The sequence below is a fragment of the Athene cunicularia genome (assembly GCF_003259725.1).
Source record: "Athene cunicularia isolate RWA chromosome 4 unlocalized genomic scaffold, athCun1 chr4_part2, whole genome shotgun sequence".
Classification (NCBI taxonomy): Eukaryota; Metazoa; Chordata; class Aves; order Strigiformes; family Strigidae; genus Athene; species Athene cunicularia.
In genome coordinates this window covers 23,380,469-23,404,840 of record NW_020799099.1, presented here as the reverse complement: position 1 = coordinate 23,404,840, position 24,372 = coordinate 23,380,469, and the positions used below count along the sequence as shown (strand labels likewise).

General features: G+C 40.5%; 1 protein-coding gene across 4 annotated transcripts in view; it reads right to left on the bottom strand.

Annotated features, from left to right (window-relative positions):
• FAM13A (family with sequence similarity 13 member A) overlaps window positions 1-21,841 on the bottom strand; it is a 131,376-nt gene extending 109,535 nt beyond the window's left edge. For all 4 annotated transcript variants that reach the window (XM_026847532.1, XM_026847533.1, XM_026847534.1 and 1 more), the window contains exons 1-3: window positions 21,658-21,841; window positions 19,120-19,329; window positions 9,158-9,338 (exon numbers count right to left, since the gene is read on the bottom strand). In XM_026847532.1, coding sequence (XP_026703333.1) covers window positions 9,158-9,338; window positions 19,120-19,329; window positions 21,658-21,814 — 548 coding nt within the window. In that variant the 5' untranslated portion in view covers window positions 21,815-21,841. The remainder of the gene's footprint in view (window positions 1-9,157; window positions 9,339-19,119; window positions 19,330-21,657) is intronic.
• Window positions 21,842-24,372: the final 2,531 nt, after the last annotated feature.

Genomic DNA, 24,372 nt, shown 5'->3' with positions numbered 1-24,372 from the left:
GTTAATTCAGGCAAAGCCTGACTGTTACCTTTGTGATGTGTTTCTCCAAAACAGAGTACCACTTAAATACCCCTATGAACCTCACTCCTAGTAAATGGACTGAAAATGTACTAGAGTGAGTTCAAGTTAAAGTAAAGACTCCAGATAGGTTCAATGAGTTTTACAGCAGAACTTTCAACTAAACCACATCTACTTATAACTACAGCCAACAACTCCTTACTGGCAACAGCTAACACCAAAAAACTCTTCCCAGCTGAAAAACAGTTCAGCCTATAAAGTGTCCACAAAGCATACAAACAATATTTAAGTTCTGCACAATTCCACAGCTTTATTGCCCTCCCCCTTCTGCACATTACTTTGTCAGTTAAACTTTATTAGGTCAAATCTGTGAAAAAGCTAACATCTTATTCCAAACAATTCTGTATGTGTATGGTGAGATGCACATTCAGAACACAAGGCTATAGCTCATGGTTTAGACCTTATCACCCCTCTCTGAATGTAACCAAGCAGACCATCATGAATTGTTTTATTTTAATGGCAGTGTAACATACTTTATCCATTGCCATCTCTCTGCCACTTAAACAAGCATATTATACAAAGCTTCTCATTTATTTTTTCCTTTAATTGCTGTTATTAGACCTCCATCATGGCAGGGACTATTATGTTTTTTGAGCTATCCATGGCAATCTTTTCCTTGCAATAAATCTTCAGCTCAGCATATATGAGAAGTTTAGATTATAAGCACGCACCACCCTGCATATTTATACAAGTTAAGACCCATCTGTTGCCACACTGCATGATCCACTAGTCTGACTAGACTTTTTCTGAAAAATGTGTGTAAAAAAAGCATACTTACTTTAGCTTTTCTTAGTTTGAGAAGTCATGATATCAACAAATTTCACTTCTATCTACAAATTTCACTTCAACTCACTAGAAAAACTCAGTCCTATGAGAAGGTATTCTCTCACACTACCACTTACATGATCTACACCCTATTCCTTGGAAAATTTTTAATATTCTTTTGTCAAGCCCTTATTAAAACATCAGAGTGAAAGTGTTTTCCTAGTCATGGTTCCTTTATGTCTAATTTGCATGTTAATTACGCATTATAACTGTGTTGCTCTTAGAGTTAGATGCACATCTTACTCCAGTTACAAAATCCTCAATGGTGGGGCTTGGTCCCCTTATAGACATGTATATACAAACTACTTCAATAGCAGCACCAGAAACAGCAGCAGAATATCTGCTTCACTACCAGAAACACATCTTCTAGAAGGGAGGCAGAAACCTGTAATTTCTGTGGTCATTTCTAGAAGAAAAAATGTTGATGGGTTCAGGTTTATCTTTGAAATTTGAGCTGGAAAACTCTCACGGAGTTCTCGCAGTAGCTTGCAAAGTCATGAACAGATACGTAGTGTGTTCTCCCATTTAGATTCCTCGGACACCCTGCCCTTCCTGCAGAGATTCTCAGAGTGATCTGTGTGCAAAACACTATGGCTCCACATTAAGTATTAGAGAAAAATGTGCTTTGCCTAAACAAGGCACCAGCATTAATAGTATCTGACTCAATCAAGCTGGGCCAAAGGCAAAGGTGCATTAGTACCACAAGTTTTACAGTATATTAAAGATTGATATTATTGGTGAAGCCACTTTAAAGCAGAAAAAACACTGATTCTCAAAATTAAAACATTACATGGGAATACGATCAAGTTGTTAGCCCTTCATTTCAAAATATGACACCCAGTAGTATTTCACACCTCTCTGCACAACGTCCTACCAGCACGCCTTGTCCCTGGCCCACCCACTGCAGCTCCATGCCACTCATATCCATGCAGTCCCATGCTCATTTGTTCTTCGGGTTCTTCCAGACGACTTTAAGCCAAGAGTGTCTCCTTCCTTGGGGATGCTCAAGAAACCTAGCGTCAGATGGGTTAAACCACATCAAAGCCATGTGTCACAACTCTTACTCAGAACTAAAGTGACCTGAGGTCAGATTAACTCATTGTGGAAGAATTACTTACATTTCATGCGTTAGTTAAATGAATTTACCTCAGGGTCTCTGTAAACAAGCTGCAACAGGCTAAACACAGAGTGGGCTTATGAGACAGCAAATCTCCAGATACTACTGAGAGTGATGCAGTAACACATCCAAACATGACTGCATCCGGCACAAGACAGGCATCACTACAAGGCTCTGTCACCACCCACCACACTTGAGAAACTTGCTTCAAGTGGAAATGAGGGCCAAGAGGACTTGGAATGTAGTCATCTACCTGTAATGAGCGGTACTGAGATCACTGAAGTGATTTCCCCAGGCAACAACTGCTGACAGCTCCCTGTCACAACTGAGAACCAGCAATTTTCATGTGAAACAGTGCGTCTAGTTACAAATTCCCAACAGCGTTTAACCCCACCCTGTCTGAGATGAAGAATGCACATTACCATTTCCTTAAGTGGCTTTGCAGAAGTAGCTTGCACTGAAGGCTATATGCTCTGTCTTCTCTGACTGCAACTTTTGCTGTTTGTACAATACCTTTTGTAGAGGAGCATCACAAAGTCTCCTTACCATTGTCCTAGGGGATCCCACAAGAAATGAAGGGACTCAGAGGACAGGGAACACTACATGGGTTTGTTGTTTCTCTGGCCCTTGCAAAACATTTTCATTAGTACCTCAGATGCCCATGAATCCCTTAACAAGCACAACTGAAGATTTTGAGAGCAGAGCTGCAGTAATCTTAAAAGGTTACAACTTCAGGCAGTCTGCTCTGTCCCTCTCAGACAGATGTTACTGTGTCTGTAAACAAACCCCATGGCCACAACTCAGCCCTGTACTTCAGCCAATGAAAGCAATTTGTCTAACACTGGACCACAAACCAGTGCTGCTGAAAACAGGCACATATTGGTGTCTGCAGACTGCTGCAAGATTAGAGGCTAACAGGTAGCTAAATATACAGCAACATTAACTTGAGGCAGGTGTTCATCTCAGTGTGTGCAACTCATTTACATGCTCTGCATCATCTACAGACTTCTGTCTCAGGAGTTTGGACTAAATGCAAGGACATATATCACTACTGAGATTTTACAGAAGTGTCCTAGCTTCTGAGGCACTGGAGAATCCTGTGAGGCATCTAACTGCCTACCTTTAAAAATCTGTCCCAGATTATCTTCTGTAACATCAGATTTAGGAGCCTAAATCAATTTGGTAAATCCATCTCTGTCTACATTACTTGCAGTAGATACATAATACAAAATGCAGGTAATGCAGGTAATGCAAAGCAGTTAGAGTGAGGCTGCCACAAAGACTTTACTAACTGGCTTAATTTATAAGCAAAATCTATTGCTCCAGCAAAAGCTCCATTTTTCATCAGGAAATTACAGTGATAGTAGGCATCTTTGAAAGTGCAACTTACACAATGGGCAGTCCATAGCCTAGCGCCCATTCACAAAGTACATCACGCATCTCCAAACACTGCTAACAGAGGCTTTTCAAAAATGCTCCTTGTGATTGCATCTGAGCTGTATTGTTGAGCTCAAACACCATTTTGTTTTGCACATATTAGGAAAAAATTCTTCACTAAAAAAGTGGCGAAGCACTGGAACAAGGTACCCAGGAAAGATGTCATGGCCCCACAGATATCTGTGTTGAAGAAGCATTTGGACAACATTCTTAGATATATAGTTCAACTTTCAGGTTGCCCTGTGTGGAGGCAGGAGTTGAACTCTACCATCCTTGTGGTTTCCTTCCAACTCAGGATATTCTATGATTTTATGATTGTAGTTTTTCCTGTGAAACTCCTCCTTCACATAAATTCTGGGTGTATGCTTTATTGCCAATCCTCAATCAAGATCAGAAGAAAGAAGATTTTCAACCCTGAGCAGTACCTTATTTTCATGGAGTTTTTCAACCAAAAAACCACCACAAATGCCCCCCCACCCCAAACCAAAAAACAGAGCATTTCCTATGCTGGGTTGCATCAACAAGGGCATCACCAGCAGAGATAAAGAAGTCATCATCCCACTCTACTAGCACTTGTCAATCCACACCGGGAATACTGTGGTCAGTTTTGGTCCCTGCTATACAAAAAAGATGTAGACAGGCTGGAGAGAGTCCAGAGGGCCACAAAGGTGATCAGAGGACTGAGAAGCCTGCCATGTGAAGAAAGGCTGGGAGAACTGGGTTTGTTCAGCCTTAAGAAGGCTTAGAGGAGATCTTATCACCACCTTCCAGTATTTAAAGGGTGGCTACAAAGATGGAGACTCCCTTTTCACATGGAAAATATGACGGGTAATGGGTACAAGTTACTTCTGGGGAGATTCTGATGGGACACAAGAGGAAAATTTTTCACAATGAGAGCAATCAGCCACTGGAATAATCTCCCCAGGGAAGAGGCAGTTTCCCCAATAACAGACACTTTTAAGATTTAGCCAGACAGGGTGCTGGGCCATCTTGCCTAGACCATGCTTTCACCCAGAAAGGTTGGACCAGATGACCCTTGAGGTCCCTTCCAACCTGGTATCCTATGATTCTATTTCATTCAAGAGATGAAATAGGAGATATCATAACACCTGACACTGGACAGATCATAACCTTCTTAACTGAAACTTTAACAGGTGGGTGTTCACTAGGAGAATGGAAGACCTGAGATGGAATTTGGCCAGAACACACCTCCACTTACGAAGAGAGCAAGTCATCTTTAGCAATCTTCAGTTTATTTTACATATAGGCCATTCAGTGGACTCCAGATGACAAATCTGAGTACACAGCAGAAAAGACACAGGAGAAGAAATCATAAAAATTTATCACAGAAAGGCTTGGCACACTTCTCAAAGAGAAGGCAAGCACTCCTGAGTATTTAATATGGTTATGGATGAGAACATTTATGGCCTTCCTATAATAAGCTTGATGCTTGAAACTTGCAGTATAGGCTGCAGCATACTGAATTCTTATGAAAAACAATTCCTTTAACTTTCTGGCAAAAGTAGTATTTAAAATCTATATAAACCCTGTAAGAAAGATTATGTTGCATGTTCCAATTTGCAATAATAAATGTTAGAACAGCAATTTTCAGTACTCACTTTGACCCCAATCTTAGACACACATTTGTTTTTAAGACTGATGCAGGACTGGGACTGCACTGCCTGAAAACAAAGTCCACTGACATAGTGTTTCAAAGCCCAATACTACTCACTGAGGAGTTCTAGTTCAGCTCCTCTGCTTTCACTTCAGCTTCATATATCCAATCTGTGCAGGCTCCAAGGCTGCTAGAAACCAAGGTAAGACATTTATGCAGAACTGAGCTCAGATTTTAATTCTTACAAATTCAGCAACAGATGGAAATCTTTCTGAATCTCTGAAATACCTACAGCTACCCCACATGTGATCTACATCTTATCCATACCTTAAGACAATCTACCTTTTCTCCATACCTAATGCTTTCTTGTACAACCTTTCAGGCAACTTCTGTTACATCATACAGAAATAACTGCATCTAACTCCAGCATTTTAACTGGATACCTGAATTTGCCAGCCACTTTTGGGGGGATGGAACAACCACTCACAACATGCTTAACTGTTGGAATGAAACATAGTCAGGTTAGTGAGGGTTTGAATGATGGATGCCACACACAGAGAGATCATTCTTTGAGAGCGAGCTGTAAAAAAGGGATCCTCTCCTTACTCTAACTGGTAGACCTCGTGTCTCTTACCATCTCAACCAAAGGACAGGATGAGTGCAGCAGCCCCTCTGATACCCAGCTCCAAGAGAGCAGAGAAAACTCAGCTGGTCCTCTCCTTCTTTCTCAGCACAAGCTGTGAGAGTCAAGCAAAGGCCATAACTAAGGCTACAGCAATACACAAGCTGAAATTCAGGTCAATGGACAATAACTTCCTCCAAGAGTAACCATGCTGCAATTGTTAATACTCCACACAGATTAGTCCAGTGACAGAAAAGACAACTATTTATATATCTATACCTTCATGTTTGCTGTTCCTCAAGGGCTGTATTTGTCTGCATACTTGACCTTTGGCTTCCATCTCAATAAATATGAACAACCCAAGTTGGAAGAAAACAGTACATTACATCTCAAATCTCAACTGGATTTTCCTTTCTGAGCTGTTCGACATTGCCATTTACATTCTCCTGTATCTTACATCACAATTCATTACGAGGAATGCAAATAGCCATTTTCTCCCCTCTTCTATGCATTAGAAATACAGACAGCACAAGATAAAACTTTCATTAGAAAAGCACTACTGCAGTTTGTCAAACAGTAAGTAAGGAAGCAGGGGAAGTAGTAGATAAGATAAAAGTAATAAGGGTTGAAAGTTTAGGAGAGGAGATAAATAATAGCGAACGTGATGTAGAAAACCAGAATGAAATTAACTAAAATGATGTCTAAATGTCTAGAAAGAGGTCCAACAATGAGATTTATTCAACTGTTAAACAGCTTCAGTTATGGAGTAGGAGATAATCTGTTTAAATCGCTAAAATGTCACTAAAAATACATTGTAGAAAGCAATCCTTCACTATCAGCAGATGAGCTTTATCTTCTCTGACACTATGCATTAACTACACAGACTCTGACATTGATTTTAGACATGAGTGTGAATTTCTGACAGAAAAATCTCAGATCTTCCTGCTTCAGCAGTGTAATTGCTGACAAGCTGGATGCTAAAGCCTTCTTTCCTTGTCCCAGAGCAACACTCCATACACTGCTCTGAACAAACAAAGCAAGAGTAGTGTTTGCTTCAACCACGTGCTGGTATTTAATTTGTGAAGCTAGCCTCTCTAAGGGCTGCCTGTATCCACTAGTAAGACAGCCCCTGCCAAGTAGGCTTCAGGCAACCTTACTCTGAAGCTCTCAATTACATCCTGAAGTTCTCTCTCTGGCTGCTTGGCCAACAAGCTGGCTAAGCCCAATGTCTAAAGTTCGGTGCTGTAAGTTCTTTCCTCCTCCTATCAAATGTGTGTTAATACAGATGGTCACAGTTCCAGCAATTTAACATGGGAAAAAAGGGTGTTTGAACTGTTGCTCACAACCTTTGTGTCTGGACCATAATCTGAAATACCTTGAAAAGATCAAGATCTCATGAAACCCATATCTGAATTACCAGATGGTGAAACTTTCGTTTAAATAAAAATCTACATTCATAATTCTGACATATTTGGGTCTTCTAAACTTGCATTAGCTATTTTGTTAAGTGTCAAGCCTTGCTTACACTGCCTCTTTTGCTACAAGAGCATTTATTTCAATGCATGTCACAATGGCAGGGCTGGCTGCATTCATACACTGTCACAAGAGCCCTTGTGTTTTCACCTGAGTGAACTCTGCCTTTCTCAGTCTTCTGCAATGGAATGATGCAATTCTGCCCCTCCTGCACACAGACCCTGTACCTTACAAAAATTGTTACATCTTTTATATGCCATCTTCGGAGCAGAGATCAGTTGAGGCAACAACTATGCAGCTTTTAAGAAGTAGGCTTTGTTTTAATCTTAGGAATGGCAATTGCAATTCCAAACTGCAACTCTGCATTCTACATCAAAAAGTATGCATAATTTTTCAACTTCCCTGAATGAAGTGGTGAGTAAACTAAAATTTATTCTAATAGCCAGTTGTGAGTTTGAGTCATGGAGATTTATCCATTGGATTCAGAATCTTCTAATTGATTTTGTTTGTTCTTAATTGTGTTAATACACTTAGAAAGAAATTCCCAAACTGCCCATACAAATGTAAACTTTAAAAATTGTTTTGCTTTTCCTTGTCAGAATTTTGTAGTATTGTACTTTCACTAACTCATATTCATGTGTTCCTGCACATACTACTGTCTTTGAGAGGAAGACAATTCTTTTCAAAATATGCTTTATCTTTTTGCACTAACACAGCAAATAATCCTGACATATTCACTTTCATCATTCATGGGCAACATCTTAAGATAAGGCAGCAGTATAGTCACAAGGACAAGCTTTGTTTTAAATGTCTCATCTCTGTGTCTTCTCTTCCTAGTCAATGGAAAAAGATATGATCCTTTAAAAAGCCAGCAGTCAGCATCTAGTCTAGGTATGTGAAACTGGCTCAATACATTATGATGAACCTAATTTCTGGTTTCTCTCTTTAAAGAAATCTACTTCCTTCCACTGGTGACAGAGGAAGCCTAGGGAGATAGTCTCATTAGGTGATTATGTAATCTAAGCCTCATTAGGCAACTCAGTATTATTCCAGAGCAACATTTTACAAAGATCAATACAAATCCAACATTTTCTACAAGGAACTTGCTTGTCTCTGCTGATATCACACTTTTTGAGACTTGATGACTGAACTAAACTCCCTACATGTCTCTCTTGTCTTAGATCCTGGATGCCAGCCAGTGGGTGTATTGCAGACAAGCCCCGGGTAAAGACACTAATGGTGCACTGCATCACAGCAGTGACTCAATAGAGACATTCTCACTCAAGTGTGTTCTTGCACCTGAAAATAACTGTTCTCACTGCTGCTGCAAGCTCCAGTAGCATGTACAACAAACATGTTGTCTTCACCACAAACACTAAGGAACTGGGCCCAGTGAAAGAAACAAAGTTCAGTAAGAAGTCTCAAGAGACCTGTGGAACCCCATAACCTCCAGAGCAGGTTCTGAATATAGTAGAAGGATAAAGAGCCCAGAATCATCAGCGTCCTGAGGACAAACACCAGATCACAAGGCCAAATCTGCAGAGAGTATGCAGTATCCATCTGTAGAAATTATACAGCACCTGGGTGCTGCACAGGAGTCCTTTTCCCTCAGGTATCCCTTCCCAAAGCCTTTTGCAAAGAAGCATCCATATTATCTGATGGCAAAGGAAGAAAGTTCTTTTCTTTTGAACACAAGTCTCCTTGTACTTACACACTCTGAAGGCCTTTCATTGTTATACTCCTGCTCTGCTGTTGATGCAGCAATTGAAAACTGACCAACTGTTTAGCAAAATAGCAAGAGGAGATGGGAGAGCAACTCAGCTTCCATTCGGCTCAAACAATAGCTTAGGAACTAAAATTTATCATAAAGTCCCAGCCATTGTCTCCATTGCATCATCCTGACAAATTAGGGTTCTGAACTACATTTCTGGCCACCTGCTCCATTATGCTCTACGTCAACATATGGGGAAAAGTGAAAACTCCAACTTACTGAAAGCAGTTTGGTCCAAATACAGTGGCAAGATTGCAAAGGTTCATCCTGTTCTCTACATGATGTTCAGCAACCTTTATCAGGAACTCGCACAGATACTTCAGCAGGCAGTAATGAGCATCAGGCAATTCTTTAAGAAGTTCTTTCAAGTTACTTTCCTTCTGCATGTCGTTTCTAGTGTCTAGAAAAAAAAAAAAAAGAGAAGAAAAAAACATATGTATATGGTATTCTACATTGCTGCCAATTTACTTATGGCTGAGTAAGCAGTGGGATCTAAAATTTAGTCTTATTCGTGTTCAGAGACAATTTTCCCATATTGCTCTCAATTTCCTCAGGGAACCTGCACCTTTCTCCTGAGGCTCACCTTGGCCACCACTGGCACTATTTCATGCTCACTTTTACATTGTAACTGTTTTCTTAAGCAACACTGGTCATAGCTAACTGCATTGGGGCATGTTTATTCCTGCTTGGTACACAGCTCTATCTGCTTTAACTCCAGCTCTACCAGATCTCCTGCTTCCATGCTGCTTTTGAATGTTATCTCTGCTTCCCAAATCCCATTCTATACTCTGTTTTAGTTTCCCCTCCCATGAAAGCCTTCAAAAAGAAGGCAGCAAGAACAGTAAAACAAGGAGTGTCCTGAAATGCAAGTGTTAGAATAACAGTACCACAGTACTTTCTGTGGGTACATTTTATGAACAGCTCAATTTTGTATCTTTTGTCAGAGTGACAACTCTGTACTAAGTCTTAGGTGAGGAGTCCTGCTTACAGAAAAAAAAGCTGTTCAGGGCAGAGCTACACTCCATAATGAGCCAAAACTTGGCCTAATGTTAGAGAATAGCCTTGTTATAATATGCAACCTTCTAGAATTTAAGTATGGATAAATGTTTCCCATACTGAACTGACTAGTATCAAAGTATGACTAAGGTCAGTTTTCTTTCATTCAGGCTTTTGTTGTTTTGTTGTTTGGGCATTTTTACAGCAAAAATTGCATGAACTTCACAGATGCTATGTTTATACAGACCCAGGCAGTGAACACAAGTTTGGCCTAACACACAGCTTCTACTTAATTGTGTTCTGCTTCTGGAATTGAACTCAAAATCTGCAAAATTCTTTGCTCCCCTCTTCCACCCCTCCACCTCAAAAAGACTTTATGCCAAAACAGGATGCCTTAATGCTTGGAAATATTAATTTCTACTCTCAACAGAAATTTCACTGAAACTCTCACATATGCGGAGTTCTTTTTTTTTTTGTGCAACAGCACTTTCAGACAGAAGACCTAAGGCCCTAAAGGTTTTCCTCACTGATCTAATTATAAGCACCATCCATTAACATGAGGGCAGCTGTGCATTTCTAGTAATTTTTTTCTTTATTTATCAGCCTTATAGGTTGATGGTGTTAATGCTGTAAGACTGTTGTTGGGTAACTGATTTCTCCTTAGAGATGTACTTTAAGGTTTAAAAACAGTTCCAGTAGTTGGAAGGATGTCTTTATTCCACAAAGCCAAAGTGAGCTCACAATAAATGCTAACCCTCCGTGGTCTGTAACAGACTGAGTTGTCCTAAAATAGCTGCTGACTTACCATGGGAATGCAGAGACCCTCCCCATGCTTAGGGTAACAAAGTATTTTTTCATTCAGAGGATGTTATGATCCTTAGCAAGGAGATTTACCGATCATTCAATCAAACTCAAACCTTGCTCAGTCTTCAAAACTCATTTTTAGTTGAGAAGATACAATAAAACAGGCTGCGTGTGAAACAGTTCAGCAACTAGTTGCTGCCTCTGTTGTACACCCTGCTACCAGCATGCAGAGAAGACTGCCAGAAAACATCCCATGCCTTGTGTTGCAGGAACAAAGAACATTTTACATTTGCCTAATACTTTTGCGAGGAAACAAGGAGGAAACAAGGAGGAAACAAGGAGGAAACAAGGAGGAAACAAGGAGGAAACCAGCGTAAGGTATCTACAAATGCTTCAGAATTTTCATCTTCGTTTTTACTTTTCATCTCTCAGAAACATTCCAGGGCTGGATTTCACAGTATTGCAGGGGTAGAGTGCTTTGAAAAGTGATTAGCTATGTAAATTAGCAGTCTGAATAAAAATACCTGAAAGTGACTCCGGAGAACTCAACCATTAATGTCACAGTATGATTTCTGTTTTACAACCAGACATTTTTGTGGCTAATAAACAGGATTTATCCCATATATAGTTTGGGAAGCAAGTGAGTTTTGTATGTACGTACTTGCCACTTGATACAGCTGAACTGGAGGGATTTCATCTGCTTCCAAGCTTAGGTTTCCTGCCTTACATGATATGCATAATAGAGTACAAGGTAAGAGAAGCTTTTTAAAGTTTTATATGCATGGAGAATTCATTTTTATGTATCTGGTTTGGTACCAGACTTAATATGAATTCTTCCATGACAGCAGGCCAGTTTAAAATGCCAGTCAAATTACATGACCAAACATTTCGTCCAATTAATTATATTCTTTATTTCTACAGCTAAGAAATTAGCTCCTTCAGGAAAGTCAAATGTCAAATATGCATGAAGCAGATGAGCAAAAATCTTGTTTGCTTATTTGTTGCAAGCATTTCTTTCAAAATTTTCTGAGCTATACAGAATAAAACCAATCATGACCACTACTGTGAATCAGCTTGTTAATGCTATGAAATCTGATTTATTGCTTCAGGATGCTTCTGAAGGCTGTATTAAACGGAATAACAATAAGGAATTTAATTGGATTTGTATTTTCACTGATCAAAGTAGACTGGACAGTCTCTCACTTGATTACTAATTATCTTGCCATGAAGCTTAAAGAAAAACAAAACACAACTAATTTCCACATAGCCAGAACATTAAAATTCAGCTCCTAACATGCTTCATTTTAGATAAAAAAAACAACTAGCACATAGTGTTTTCTACTATAAATTGCTTGCAGTTATGATAAGGAAAGGCAAAGGCATCTCTCAGGAATAACACACCTCTTCCACCACCATCACCCTACCACCTAATTAGGGAATGCCCTTGAGAACTAACTGCATCTCTGAGCCTCCCACTGGGGCTTTAGATTGACAGGTACTTTTCCAGTCACTGAAGGATCTTCCTTCTCTTCCAAACTAAAAGGATGCTAATAACTGCCACAAAACATTCTGAACATCGGTTTGCACCCTGACAACAAACAAAGCTCATGGCATCAAGTTGTGTTTGGTGGGTAGGATGCCCCTGTTCATTAACTGTGATACATTATGTGCTGTGGCTCAACATCAGAGATGCTTATCGCTGGGCACAGACAAACTTTTGTTCATTTCTGTACTTTCAAGAAGAAAGACAGATATGGGATCATAAGATCTTGAGAAATTACCCTAATTGAAGGACACAGAGACACTGAACAACATGAGGCAGCAAACCCCATTTACTGAGCTGATGGCCTGGTTTTGGCTGGAATAAATTTTCTTCCTGGTAGCTGGTATAGTGCTGTGTTTTGGATTTAGAATAAGAATAATGTTGATAACACACTGATGTTTTAGTTGTTGCCAAGCAGTGTTTATACTAAGTCAAGGACTTTTCAGCTTCTCATACTGCCCCGCCAGCAGAGGCTGGGAGTGTACAAGAAGGTGGGAGGGGACACAGCAAGGACAGCTGAACCAAACAAGCCAAAGGGGTATTCCATACCGTATGATGTCATGCACAGTATCTAAACTGGGGGGAGTTAGCCGGGGTGCATCATGGCTTGGGGATTGGGCTGGGTATTGGTCAGCGGGTGGTGAGACATTGTATTGTGCATCACTTCTGTATATTCTGTTATATTATTTTCTCTTCTTTTTCTGTCCTATTAAGCCATCTTTATCTCAACCCACAAGTGAGTTTGTTTTTCCTCCCAATTCTCATCCCCATCCCATTGCAGGGGGGGAGTGAGAGAACGACAGTGTGGTGCTTAACTGCCAGCTGGGGTTAAACCACAACAACCATGAAATTCCTTGTCCTTGTGAAATGGGAGAAAGAAAATATGGTTTTCTTCTTGTCTCCTTTTCCATTGTAAAACCAAGGGAAGGAACTCAAGCTTTTCTTCCAATACAATCCAAAAATCAAAACTAATTTGTTAATTCTCCTGATGCTGACATTTTTTTCATGGATTTCAGCTTTATTTCTAAAAGTTACTATTACAATTTGTGGTTAATTTAGGGAGTGACATGCATACACATTATTCCATGCACTTTGTACATTTTTCAGGACAAGTATACTTCTGCTATCCATGACCATATTACTTCAAATAAAACAGCTTTTCAACTTATTAGAGAGCAAAAATAGTCTTGAGTCATGACAACCAGTTGCTTGGAGCATTTCTCCTCCTTTTGTCCACCTGCTAGACTATTTTTCAATTTGCTTCAAAGTCAATCACCAAGGTTTACTCAGCTGGTACTGACCATCAGAGAAACATTAGAGCACCAGAAATGTTTATGCTACCATGCAGACAAGCATCAAACGTACCAAAGCCCTAAGCTTATGTACATGCCTACTTTCATGAAGTACAAGCTGTCCTGTGGAAGTCAAGACTACCAAGTGCAGTCTTTCTTATTCAGTCAGATTAAAGAGGGTGGCATGAAGCTAAGCATATGCTTTAGTCTCTGCAGCATCCTGAGATGAGACAAATGAGCTTGTCAATAATGGAAACAGCAAAATGTCAGAGTTTCAAAGGCAATTCAGGAACCTATATTCAAGCCATATTTTCACATATGCCCAGCCCACCAACACATTAGTGATTTTCAAGCATAGTACATGAAGCTCTTTTGAAAATTTTGCCCAATACCGCAGAGAGGAGAAAGGAGTAAAAGAATGAAGGCTAAGGGGGAAGGTGGTCTCAAGGCAGAGTCAAAGGCATTTTTTATTCTGGGAGCCTGCCAGAAGCCAAGTGAAGCAGACAGCATGACAGCAGGGGTCTGCAAGAGAAGCCTAGCTAGATGAGCAGCCAGGAAGGGTTCAAAACCAGGGATGAGATGGTGGTTTCTAGGCTGAAGAAGGGAACAAAACGAGCAGCCTCAGGCCACATCTAGGCTCAGCAGCCAAAAGACACAGAACACAGCATGAGACACAGGCAGAGGGCCAAGGAAGCCAGCAAGGGCAGTGCAGCACCTCAGAACTGAGCTAGGGACTCACTACTGAGGGACAAGTCAAGGAGACAACTGAAAAGGGCAGGCAGTCTCTCTAAAAATGTTAATTAACCAGAAACAGGAGCCTCAACAGTGTAGGAGGCATAGACACATTTGCAAGGGTGTTTTCAGTCTTATTTAATTTCAGTATACACCCACAGATCACAACAAGAGGGACATATTTTCCAATGGTTCATCCTATTTCTGAACATATTGAGTTTCTTTGACGTGCTACAGACACAATCTAATTCCCCAATCCACTCCTTCCCCCTGCAGGGCACACCACCTGAACATCACTAAAGGTACCAATGCCTGCAGACAGGTGTGTGTAATTGCTTTGCTCTTGTCTCAAATGGTCTGACCCCAAACAACTCCATCCTGGAAGCACTGAAACCCTATCAGCACAGTGCCATGCCCTAGCTAATTATCTCTGCTGTGAGGCGAGGAAGAGAGTCTAAGGCTCAGTGTCATGCTACCATGTCTGCATAGCTTTCAGCTGCCTTGCATACTACCAGCCTGGAGAGCATACAGAAAAGCTTGCATCTGTCTGTAGCTATCAACGTGCCCTAGGAAGTTAATCTTTGGCACATAGGCAGCAGGTTGTATATTGCAGTACCACTGCGCTCACCCTGCTGTTGGACGAATCAAAGCATTTCTTTCCACCTCCACAACCTACAGGAAGTGGGACTCCAATCTCTCTGCCAAGCAGCAATCTGCTTCAGACACGATCCTGCCTCAGAGGGGAAAAAAAAAAAAAAAAAAGAAAGAAAAAAAATCACACCTTGTTGCCATAAGTAGCACAAATGCTGGAATACCTCATCATAAGAAGGTTGTGATCACAATCCAACTTGAGACCCCTTGCTCTGCATCATTATGGCACTTTGCAGAGCTGTATTTATGCTTCATTCCAACATACTGAGAGCAGAGCACTCTCACTTTTGCAACTCTGTTGAGTGTCATCATCTGCATAAGATACCCAGTTCCAGGAGTTTTTACTTCATAAACCCCACTTTCTTCTTATGAAAAACAGAATTTATTTTTCCAGTTTGAACTGGTCCTGATAACACCAAAATGACAATAAAAGCCAAAGGAAAAGGTTAAAATGATGCCACAAGAGCCCAGGGAGCCACAGACATCTAGTGAATCTGATTTACTGTACCGCTGCAGTTACTATGATGAGCTCTCACCTATTCATTTTCACACTCATTTTCATAGTCACTGTTCAGGTTGAAATTTGACCCCTAAAATTCCCCAACACAACGTATATTTTTTGTTCTGCTTGTTCATATAACTCAAACAGCTGCTGGCTACTAAGCATTCCCTAAACTGACCTGTTGATCCAGAAGGGAGTTGCTCCTTCCCTTCCACCACCTCCCATCACTCTCCCTGAAACTAACAGGGCTGCTCACAGGCACCAGATAAAACCTTGCCAGCCGTGACAGGTTGTGAGCAGGAGGACGTATGTGAGATAGAACTCGCATCTAGCTGCTGCCCACTGAAAAATATAAATTCTCTAGGATGCAGCAACGTCAAGAAGCCAGAGTGATCAAATAGCACTCAATTAGATTGAGTACCAAAGGCAGACAGGAGCCCACATTTCACTGTACCCCAACTGGAGAAGGCAATGCAACACTGACAAAAAAAGAGAAATTCACACAAGGGAAAAGATTTCTGTATGCTAAAAAGGAAAAGTACAATAGCAACCTGTCTTGCTGAAAGCAAGTGACCTGTGAAAGGGTGTAAGAGCCCTGCATAAAGTTCCTAGTATGTACATAAGAGCCACTGATCATGATATAAAAGATAAGGAATGAACAACCAGAAGGAATAAACAAGCTCAAGCAGGGATTGCAATATGGGAGCTGCTGATTTCTTCCAGCCGAGATGTCTGAAAGAAACTTTCACCACTTTAAGCATGGCTCATTTTGCACAGGCAAGTACAGCTCTGCTCTCCAGTGAAGCCTCACAAAAGAGATTGTGATGGACACTTTTTATCCCAGGACTCCCTGTAAGAAGCAGCCTTCATATTTGTCAGGCGCCCTGAGGAGACTGGCCAATGCAAAGATTACTATCAGCAATCCCTGGCCTGCACTTGTCACACATATCTCCAATCAACATCATTTACAGAGGGAGGCCCTTCTCAGCTCCCACTGCCACTGCCCTTCTCCTAGGGCAGAGAGAGAACATGAGGACACACAAAATGGCCTTTAGGATATACTACATGATGGTTTCTGGAACTGCATAGTCTTGGCATTATGCTGAGTATTTATATAAACAGTAATGCATCAGGATTTGGGGGCAGCATGCAGAGCTCCATTTCACACGACATTGCACAGGCTGCAGACAGCATGCCAAACCAGCTGGGTGGACTTCCTGAACTACCAAGAGGTCAGGTTCTCTCTTTTTCATAAAAGGGCAGATTATTTACTCTTTGGTTTGGTAACAAAGACTATACCCAGAATTAAAAAGGGTTACAGCTACAGGTCAAATTTGTAATTTTCAGTCTTACTATTTTTAACTAGAGGAATCCCTCCCTCACGATTTTTATAGGAAGTAAAGTAATTGTGTGTTATTCTCAGGCCAAGATCTCAGCTGTCTTAAAAAAATGCTGATACCAATCCTTGAAAATATTCCAGAGGATCTCTAACATAATCCTAAAAAACTGTTTCCCATGCAAAGCTTCAACAGGAGGGAATAGAGACTGTAACAGAGCTTGTAATTGCCTTTACCATAGACATGCAGTGAAGTGGCTCCAGATTCGAAGTTATTTTTTTAATAACCTGTTGGCTCAGAAACAGCTTGACCTACTTTCTTCATAGTTTACAAAAAGAACACCCAGGCACGCGCTCTCTTGGTACTATTTTGCAACGAATATCCTTGTACATACTTTGATAAGTGAACAGATAACGCCAATCCTGCACAGCTGGTTGATCATTTAACTGTAAACAAAGGCCCATCTACCACTTATACTAATCTGAACCTGATGAAAGTCATCAGTGCCTTTCCCAGCAACTCATTTATGCTGTATATTCTAGGGCATGAAAAACCCCTCAGTTTCCTTCAAATTTGGCAACTGTCTTCCCCTTGCTGTAATGGCCAATCTGGCATTTTTCAAATAAGCTTTTTTTCCTAATCAAAATTATAGTGGGACTATAACTGGAGCTTATTGTGCAACACAGGCAAACTTAGCTATGAAGACACGTCACAATTGGGCTGACTTTTGCAGAACTGGGTTCATAAGTTATACCAGTAACTTTTTTTTTAAAACAAGAAAGCTTGGTGGGTAAATCTGCTATGTAAGGATATCTAGCTCATTTCCACAGAAAGTACTGGTGGGATTTTGCATTTCCTGTGGGAAGAAGGAGCTTTCTGCAAACAGCACTGTTCACAAAGTACATCTGCAGCTCCTGGTGCAACACACCAATATGACCTTTGTGGGGACAGGGATGTAGAACAGCAAAGGTGCAACTTAAAAAAACCTGCCACTTAAACCATAATTTATAAGAAAGAACATGAGTCAGATCCGGTGAAATCTAAAACACCCTAAAGAAAGCACAGTGATGACCAGAAAAAAAGGGACTTTTTAAAACAACGGCACCTTCCTACACAACATTTCCTGAACCCTATCCTTGGGCCCCAGTCAACTTTACTAAATGAGGAAGGTGTTTTACACAGCCCACAGACAACCTGATTACAGCTGAAATGCCTGCACTCAAGAGAAGGCACAGAGCTCTTCTTCAGTGCACCTTCAACAGTTTGTATAGCCCCAAAAAGTAAATAAAGAAAAGACACAATCATGTTCTCCCTCCTCCAGACAATGGCTAAACTTCATCTCCACTGCAGGTAACAAAAGTGTAAGGGAGACCTCAGGACAAGAGTGTAAGACCTTTGCACCATCTTCCACTGGGGATGAATGTCAGAGTGTATGTTCCTCCTCTGCATCACGCATCACATTTGCCTGCTTTACTGTAAAAAGCACATCTCTAGTAACATTTACTCACTCACTTTGCAGCTTCTTAGGAAGACAGCAAGAAGATGTATTGACCGCCTGCAGCAAGAGAAAAGAACTGACACCAACCCACATGGTCAAGGACCACGGCCAACCACAACCTAGTCCACATAACAACAACACAGACTGATACAAATGAATTAGCTTGAGGAATCATTATGACAGACAGTTGTGCAAATTTCAACTTCCCAAAGCTGAAGTGATGTTCTTTCTTATGGTTGATCTACCACTTGAGGGGGGGGAAAAAAAAAAGAAAGGAAAAAAGAAGTCTTCCATGTTCTGTGCTACGACATGGAATACAAGGTAAAGTCTGTTGTTACTTGCAAATTGGCTCATTTTTTGATGGGCAGTCACATTATTAGTAAGCAGTAGAAACTTAGACAACATATGCTTCGTGCCCAAAGGATTAGCAGATGAAGTTGTTAGAACTTTTCAGAGTTCATTAGAATGAAATTGCCAGAAATCACCCTAGCAAAAAAGAAGCAAAATTGCCTACAAGCTTGCTCAAAGAAACCAGCTGATCATTTCAGTTTATATTCAGCAGCTATAACTGGATTAGAGAATTATGAATAGTCCAGACTTTACCAAACACCTAAGAAACAATTTTCTGTCTCTTCTAACAGAATTGCACATCTGTAAGCACTCTGGAAGCAGCCGAGAGCTAAAGTCAAAGGAAATGCAGAACAAAGTAGGTAAACAAAGAAACATAGAGTATTGGTTATGCTCACTGAATAACCAGTTATAACCAGATAACCAATTATCCACAAAGCAAGTGCATTGAAGGATGGAGATTTTACCTCTCACTTACCCTGGTAAAGTTGAATGAACCTGGGATGCAAGGCAGAGGTGATAATCCCATCTGGCAACTCTCTCAAAAACAATTTCAGCAGACTGGCTGCTGAGTACACATCACCATCTTTAACAAGTTCCACCTCTTCTCCACGCTCATATTGCAGACGCAACTGTTCTACCATTTTCATGCTGCCGTTTACCCTGAAGAGGCCTTCCTGCGTCATACCTGTAATTATATGTTGCATATGAGATTGATCTGAACTAAGACATCCCAGTGATATGATGAAACAGATATTCTAGTGTGAATAATACACTCGCATGCCACTTCAGGCCAGATACCCCGCACCCAATGAAGGGGATGCAGAAAGAGGAAGGTTTCTATGGAGGAAGCCAGATGAATCATACTATCAAACATCACTTTCTAGGCATGTGCTTCTGTAAAGTGCCTAAAACTGAACTGGGTAGATTAATTTTTCACCACACTTTCACCACAAAAATTCTGCCTTTTCTAATACTGTGTCTATAGACCTGTTTATTCTTCTACAGAAACATAACATTCAAAGGATCAAAATATAGATGGTTTTCATCAGTTCAGAGTAGACACCACAAAACAGCAGTCTGACAGAATGCTTCCAGCCCAAGAAATCAATACTGATGCAGCAGAGTTTGTAGAGGGAAATAAACCTCTTTTATTGGACCAGGAGACAAACTAGTCTAGTAAGCAAAAAAAAAATGGACAAACACTCAAGTATTTTACTTGACTAATATAAGATACTGCTTACAGAGCTTGTATTCCTGTATTCACAACAAAACACATTCTTACGTGGTATTGCTGTACTGCCATCTTGGGGGCAGCAGAAAACACCACATCTCAATAATGATTTTCATTTCTGCAGCACTAAGTGAACAAAGGACACAGTCCCCACGCAAATAAAACTTTCCTCTTCCTCAGTCATTTATGGAAATAAAGAGAGGGTAGGCATACTGGTAACAGTAATCAGATACTAGTAAATTCAGCACAGGAAAACTTGGCTTCACCTATAAATTTAAAAATAGGCAGCTTAACGCAAACTTAGTTTAAGGATGTAGCTGCCCAACAGTCAGCTCAGCTTTTTCAAATGGGTAGTCAGTTCCTCATGAGCTAGAGAGACACTCTGAAATGGTCTGGCTTTAAGAAGCCCTACAATAGCTATTACAACACCTTTGCAGAACAGGAGACGTATGACAATATTGAACAAACAGTAACCATGACTCACAGAACACTGCCTCCAACTAGTTTGAATTCATATCTGGGCCTCTTAAAAATGTCTTCCCTGTTAACTTCACCATTAATTCACAAAACAAACTTTAGGCAAGCACAGGACATCCATTTCAAGAACTTCCCATGTAGGAGGGCATCTTTGAGATCTTATTTGCACTTTTGAGAAAAAATTAGATTGTATCTTTACTGGGCTGGATAATCACCTTGGCACTCAGAAGCCTAGCTAATCCTGCTGCAGAGTAGAGGATTTGGCTTGTTTAGTTCATATTTGGGACACGGTCGTGTGGGATTCGGATCTTTTTATGGAACACAGAGCACAGCCCACAGCTTGCAGTCAAGAGTGTTTGTTAGCTTCTGGTTTTGATTAAACCCTAAATGATGCAAAAACTTTTTCCATCCTTGCTCTTTCAGTGTTCTAGCAGACCACTTTGAGGCAAGTTGAAGTAGATCAAGCTAGATGCTGCTGTATAAAGGTAGGACAATGTTTTAAATTTGCACTGTACCTTAATCCAAGCTAACTTTCAAGCCACACTTCCATCGATCAGCTTCTGAGGTCTATCAAGATACAGACATGGAATCTAAGGCTCTGCAATTGGATTATCATTACCGAGCAGCTAAAAGAAAAACCTTAGGGTAAAACCAGATGCAGCTTCTTAGAAAATTAAATTACCTCCACAAAATCTTTTCCATTGATGAACAACTGCCACAGATTACATCTGTGCATCAGTGGTGCTATAGATTTCTACAAAGAACAGAACAGCAGGAACTAAAGTCTCATTAAATGAATACAAAGAGAAGCTAAGAAATGGAAACCCACTTCATTGCGAAGATTAATAATAACTGGAACCTATCTGAAAACCTATAAGAACATGTATTCCTATTCAGTAATGTTCTCTGATGTGGTGGGGGTGTGTGCGTGTGCATGTGAATACCTCTATATGGATACTTATGTCTTCTCACTGTCAGAAAGTGTTAAAGACAAATGTTTTGTGACTAGAAAATGACACAAACCTTCAGAACTGAAATACATTCTATTTATAAACTGAACATCTTGTTTATGAGAGTGTGCTGCTTTATAACACCATAGTTTACCTTCATAAACATCCTATTAAAAGATAAGTTCAGCATCAAGGCAGAAAAAAAAAAGCAGCAAACCACACACAGTAATAGTCTTTGCCTGTGGTTAGTGCCACAACTTTATTTAGCCCCTGTACCACAAAAAAAGACAGATCCCTCCCTTTGAAGAGTCTTGCAGAGAGTGTTACTAAGCAAAAGTGACTCCATCAAGCTTACCATGCTGGGTGAGGTACTCGACTATATTCCACACAACTATTGGGATGCCGTTCTTGCTCAGTCCCTGCTGCTGGAGCTCCAGAAGACTCACACCAAACACCTTTGGACAGGTCTTGTCCCTCTGCTTGTTCAGTGGAAGTGCGGCTATCTTTTTCATGTCCTCCTTCAATCTCACAGCCGATTTGCTTTGCTTAAAGGAGCAGAGGAAAAAAGTAAGTTAGTCACATTTGCTGTAGAAGGTTGCATAGTCAAAACTAAGCACATCCATCAGAACTGGCTTCTATGCTCCAGAATAAGGTTTTGGCCTTACTTCCTTTTAATCCACAGGAAAATCTCTGTAAAATAGGAAAATAAAAATGAACAGAGGGAAAACTGAAAGAGTAACTAACACGAAAAGGGTGTAAGTAGGCTGTAGTTAAGATAAGGGAGAAAGATACACTTTTTTATGCAAGCTTGTTACTAGAGTAACAAGTAACCAGGAATCCCAAGAGAATACTATTGTAACTCATGCATTTCACATGGGTTACAAAAGCAACTGGACAAACACGAACAGGAAAAATCCCGATACACCACCATTAGTTCAGTTGTCTCCAGGATGCCTGTCAGAGTCTGGGAGACTACTCTGGGGAAGATTCGCTGCACCATTCTTCCCAATGCTGTTCCCTAGAGATTCATTTTGGCCATCATCAGGTGAAATGGATCCCTATGAAAGACTTTACGTTATGTTTAGTATCTGTTAATTCTGAAATTTAATTACTGAAGTTTTAAGATTAGAAAGGGACTATATAATCTAATCACACATAGTAAGAAGGGTGGAAAAACCACTCCACAATAAACCCTTACTTGCATGCATCCCACAGGCTCTTCTGGAGGCACAACATTCTCACAAGTTTTCAATTGGCAGTGACAGAGAAAACATAAGACAACAGCCAATAAAACCCAAGGGAATAACATATAATAGAATTCATTCGTAAGATCAATAATAGGCAGAAATCTACACCAGCATACAGTGTTGCACACTTGAAAATACAGCTCAAGGCAGAGCACCAGCATCACCCCCCACAGTTGTGATTTCAATACACACCTAAGCATTATTTCACTAAAACAGACAACCACAGTACAACTCATCAAACCTCACAAAAACCCCCTCAACAAAAAAACTAGTAAGGTTTTCTCCTGATGAATTTCCTTGTGTTTCTGACATCACACTGCAGGAACCAGTGGCGTTCAATCTATTTGTTTAAGAAGTCCACCACTAGAGTGATGCTTAAAAATGAACTTATTCCCACTGTGTTTTATTAACAAACAGGTAGTAGAAACCTTACAGATAGAGAATATTGTACAATAACACAAAGATGTGCTCAGACTCTTAACTAGGTCTTGGTGCTTGACTGTGTTAAGACAGATTTTAGGAAGACATACACTTTTTACTTTAAACAAACCCTTGAAGTCTCCCCGTTTGTGAGACGATATTTTTACTGCAGTCTGTAGCTGCATAAACATCTGCATTGGTGCTGCTATTAAGCATGACTGTCCTTCTTTCAGATATAAAATGATCTGGCAGTTCACTCACTTTGCTGTGTTTTTCCCATTAAACACAGCTATTTGGAGCACACGTGTGTTCTGCAGTCTCAGGTCCTATGCAACACTTATCTGATCTTTACGGAAGATGTTGCTTGTATAAAGGTCACAAATATGTTTTATTATTTGTGAAGCAGAACTGGAATATATAAATAAAAGCACCATTTTTGTGACCACCTTATAAATATTTATGATAAACAGTACATGTATCAGAGTTTGAACTAAAATTTGACTTATTAAAATATCACATCTCCTTTTAAAAGCAATGTTCCCATTCAGGATTAAATGAATAATACATGATTTTCACTCCAGGCAGACACATGCCAAAGCAAAAATCACGTAGTCTGGGTTAAATTCAGAACACAGCAAAAATCCTCTGAGCAGTTTCTGAGCAGCTGTGATGCACACAGAGCTTTTCCAATTAAGGCCTCAAATTAGCCTCACGATCTTGCTCAGTTACAGGTTTCCAGCCTGTTTCCTTTTCAGCATTCGAAAACCCGAGTCACAGAGCTGGATTTACTTGCGGAAACTCAAGATTTAGATTTGCAAGAGAACCAAGAGACATTTCCCATGTCCACAGGAGCAGCAGAGGAAATTTTTGAGCTTGTTTCAGGATCTGGAGAGGACGTGCTAAGTAAGAACAAAATATTACGCAATTATCCAAAATATACATCTAGCACAAATCAAAATGGAATCATCTCCTCAAAACAGCTCCGAAACAAAGAGTTCAATGGTAGATGGAAGATCTGATTTTACACTGGGAAAATTTGTCCAAATATTAATGCAACTGTTACTGATCACCAAGACTGGTAAAAGCAACTTAATCATCTCTGCAAGATACCGCCGCGAAGTGCCGCCCAGACATGAGTGGAGTTGAGTAAAGCTGTTTATATGCCACAGGGACGCACTTTTTCAGCTCATCCAACAACCTTAACACGGGGAAAGATGTAGCGCAGCTGCTCGCTGGCTTAAAAAGCGAGAAAAAAAGAAGCCTGGAATCGCCTATATTAATCTTCACCTTTCCCAAAGGAGCGGCAGCTGCCGAGAGGGGGATGGAGCGCGCTCGGGACGAGGAGAAGGCACCGGGCCCGGGCCGGCCTCTCCTCCCCCCGCGCCCGCCAGGGACCGCGGCGG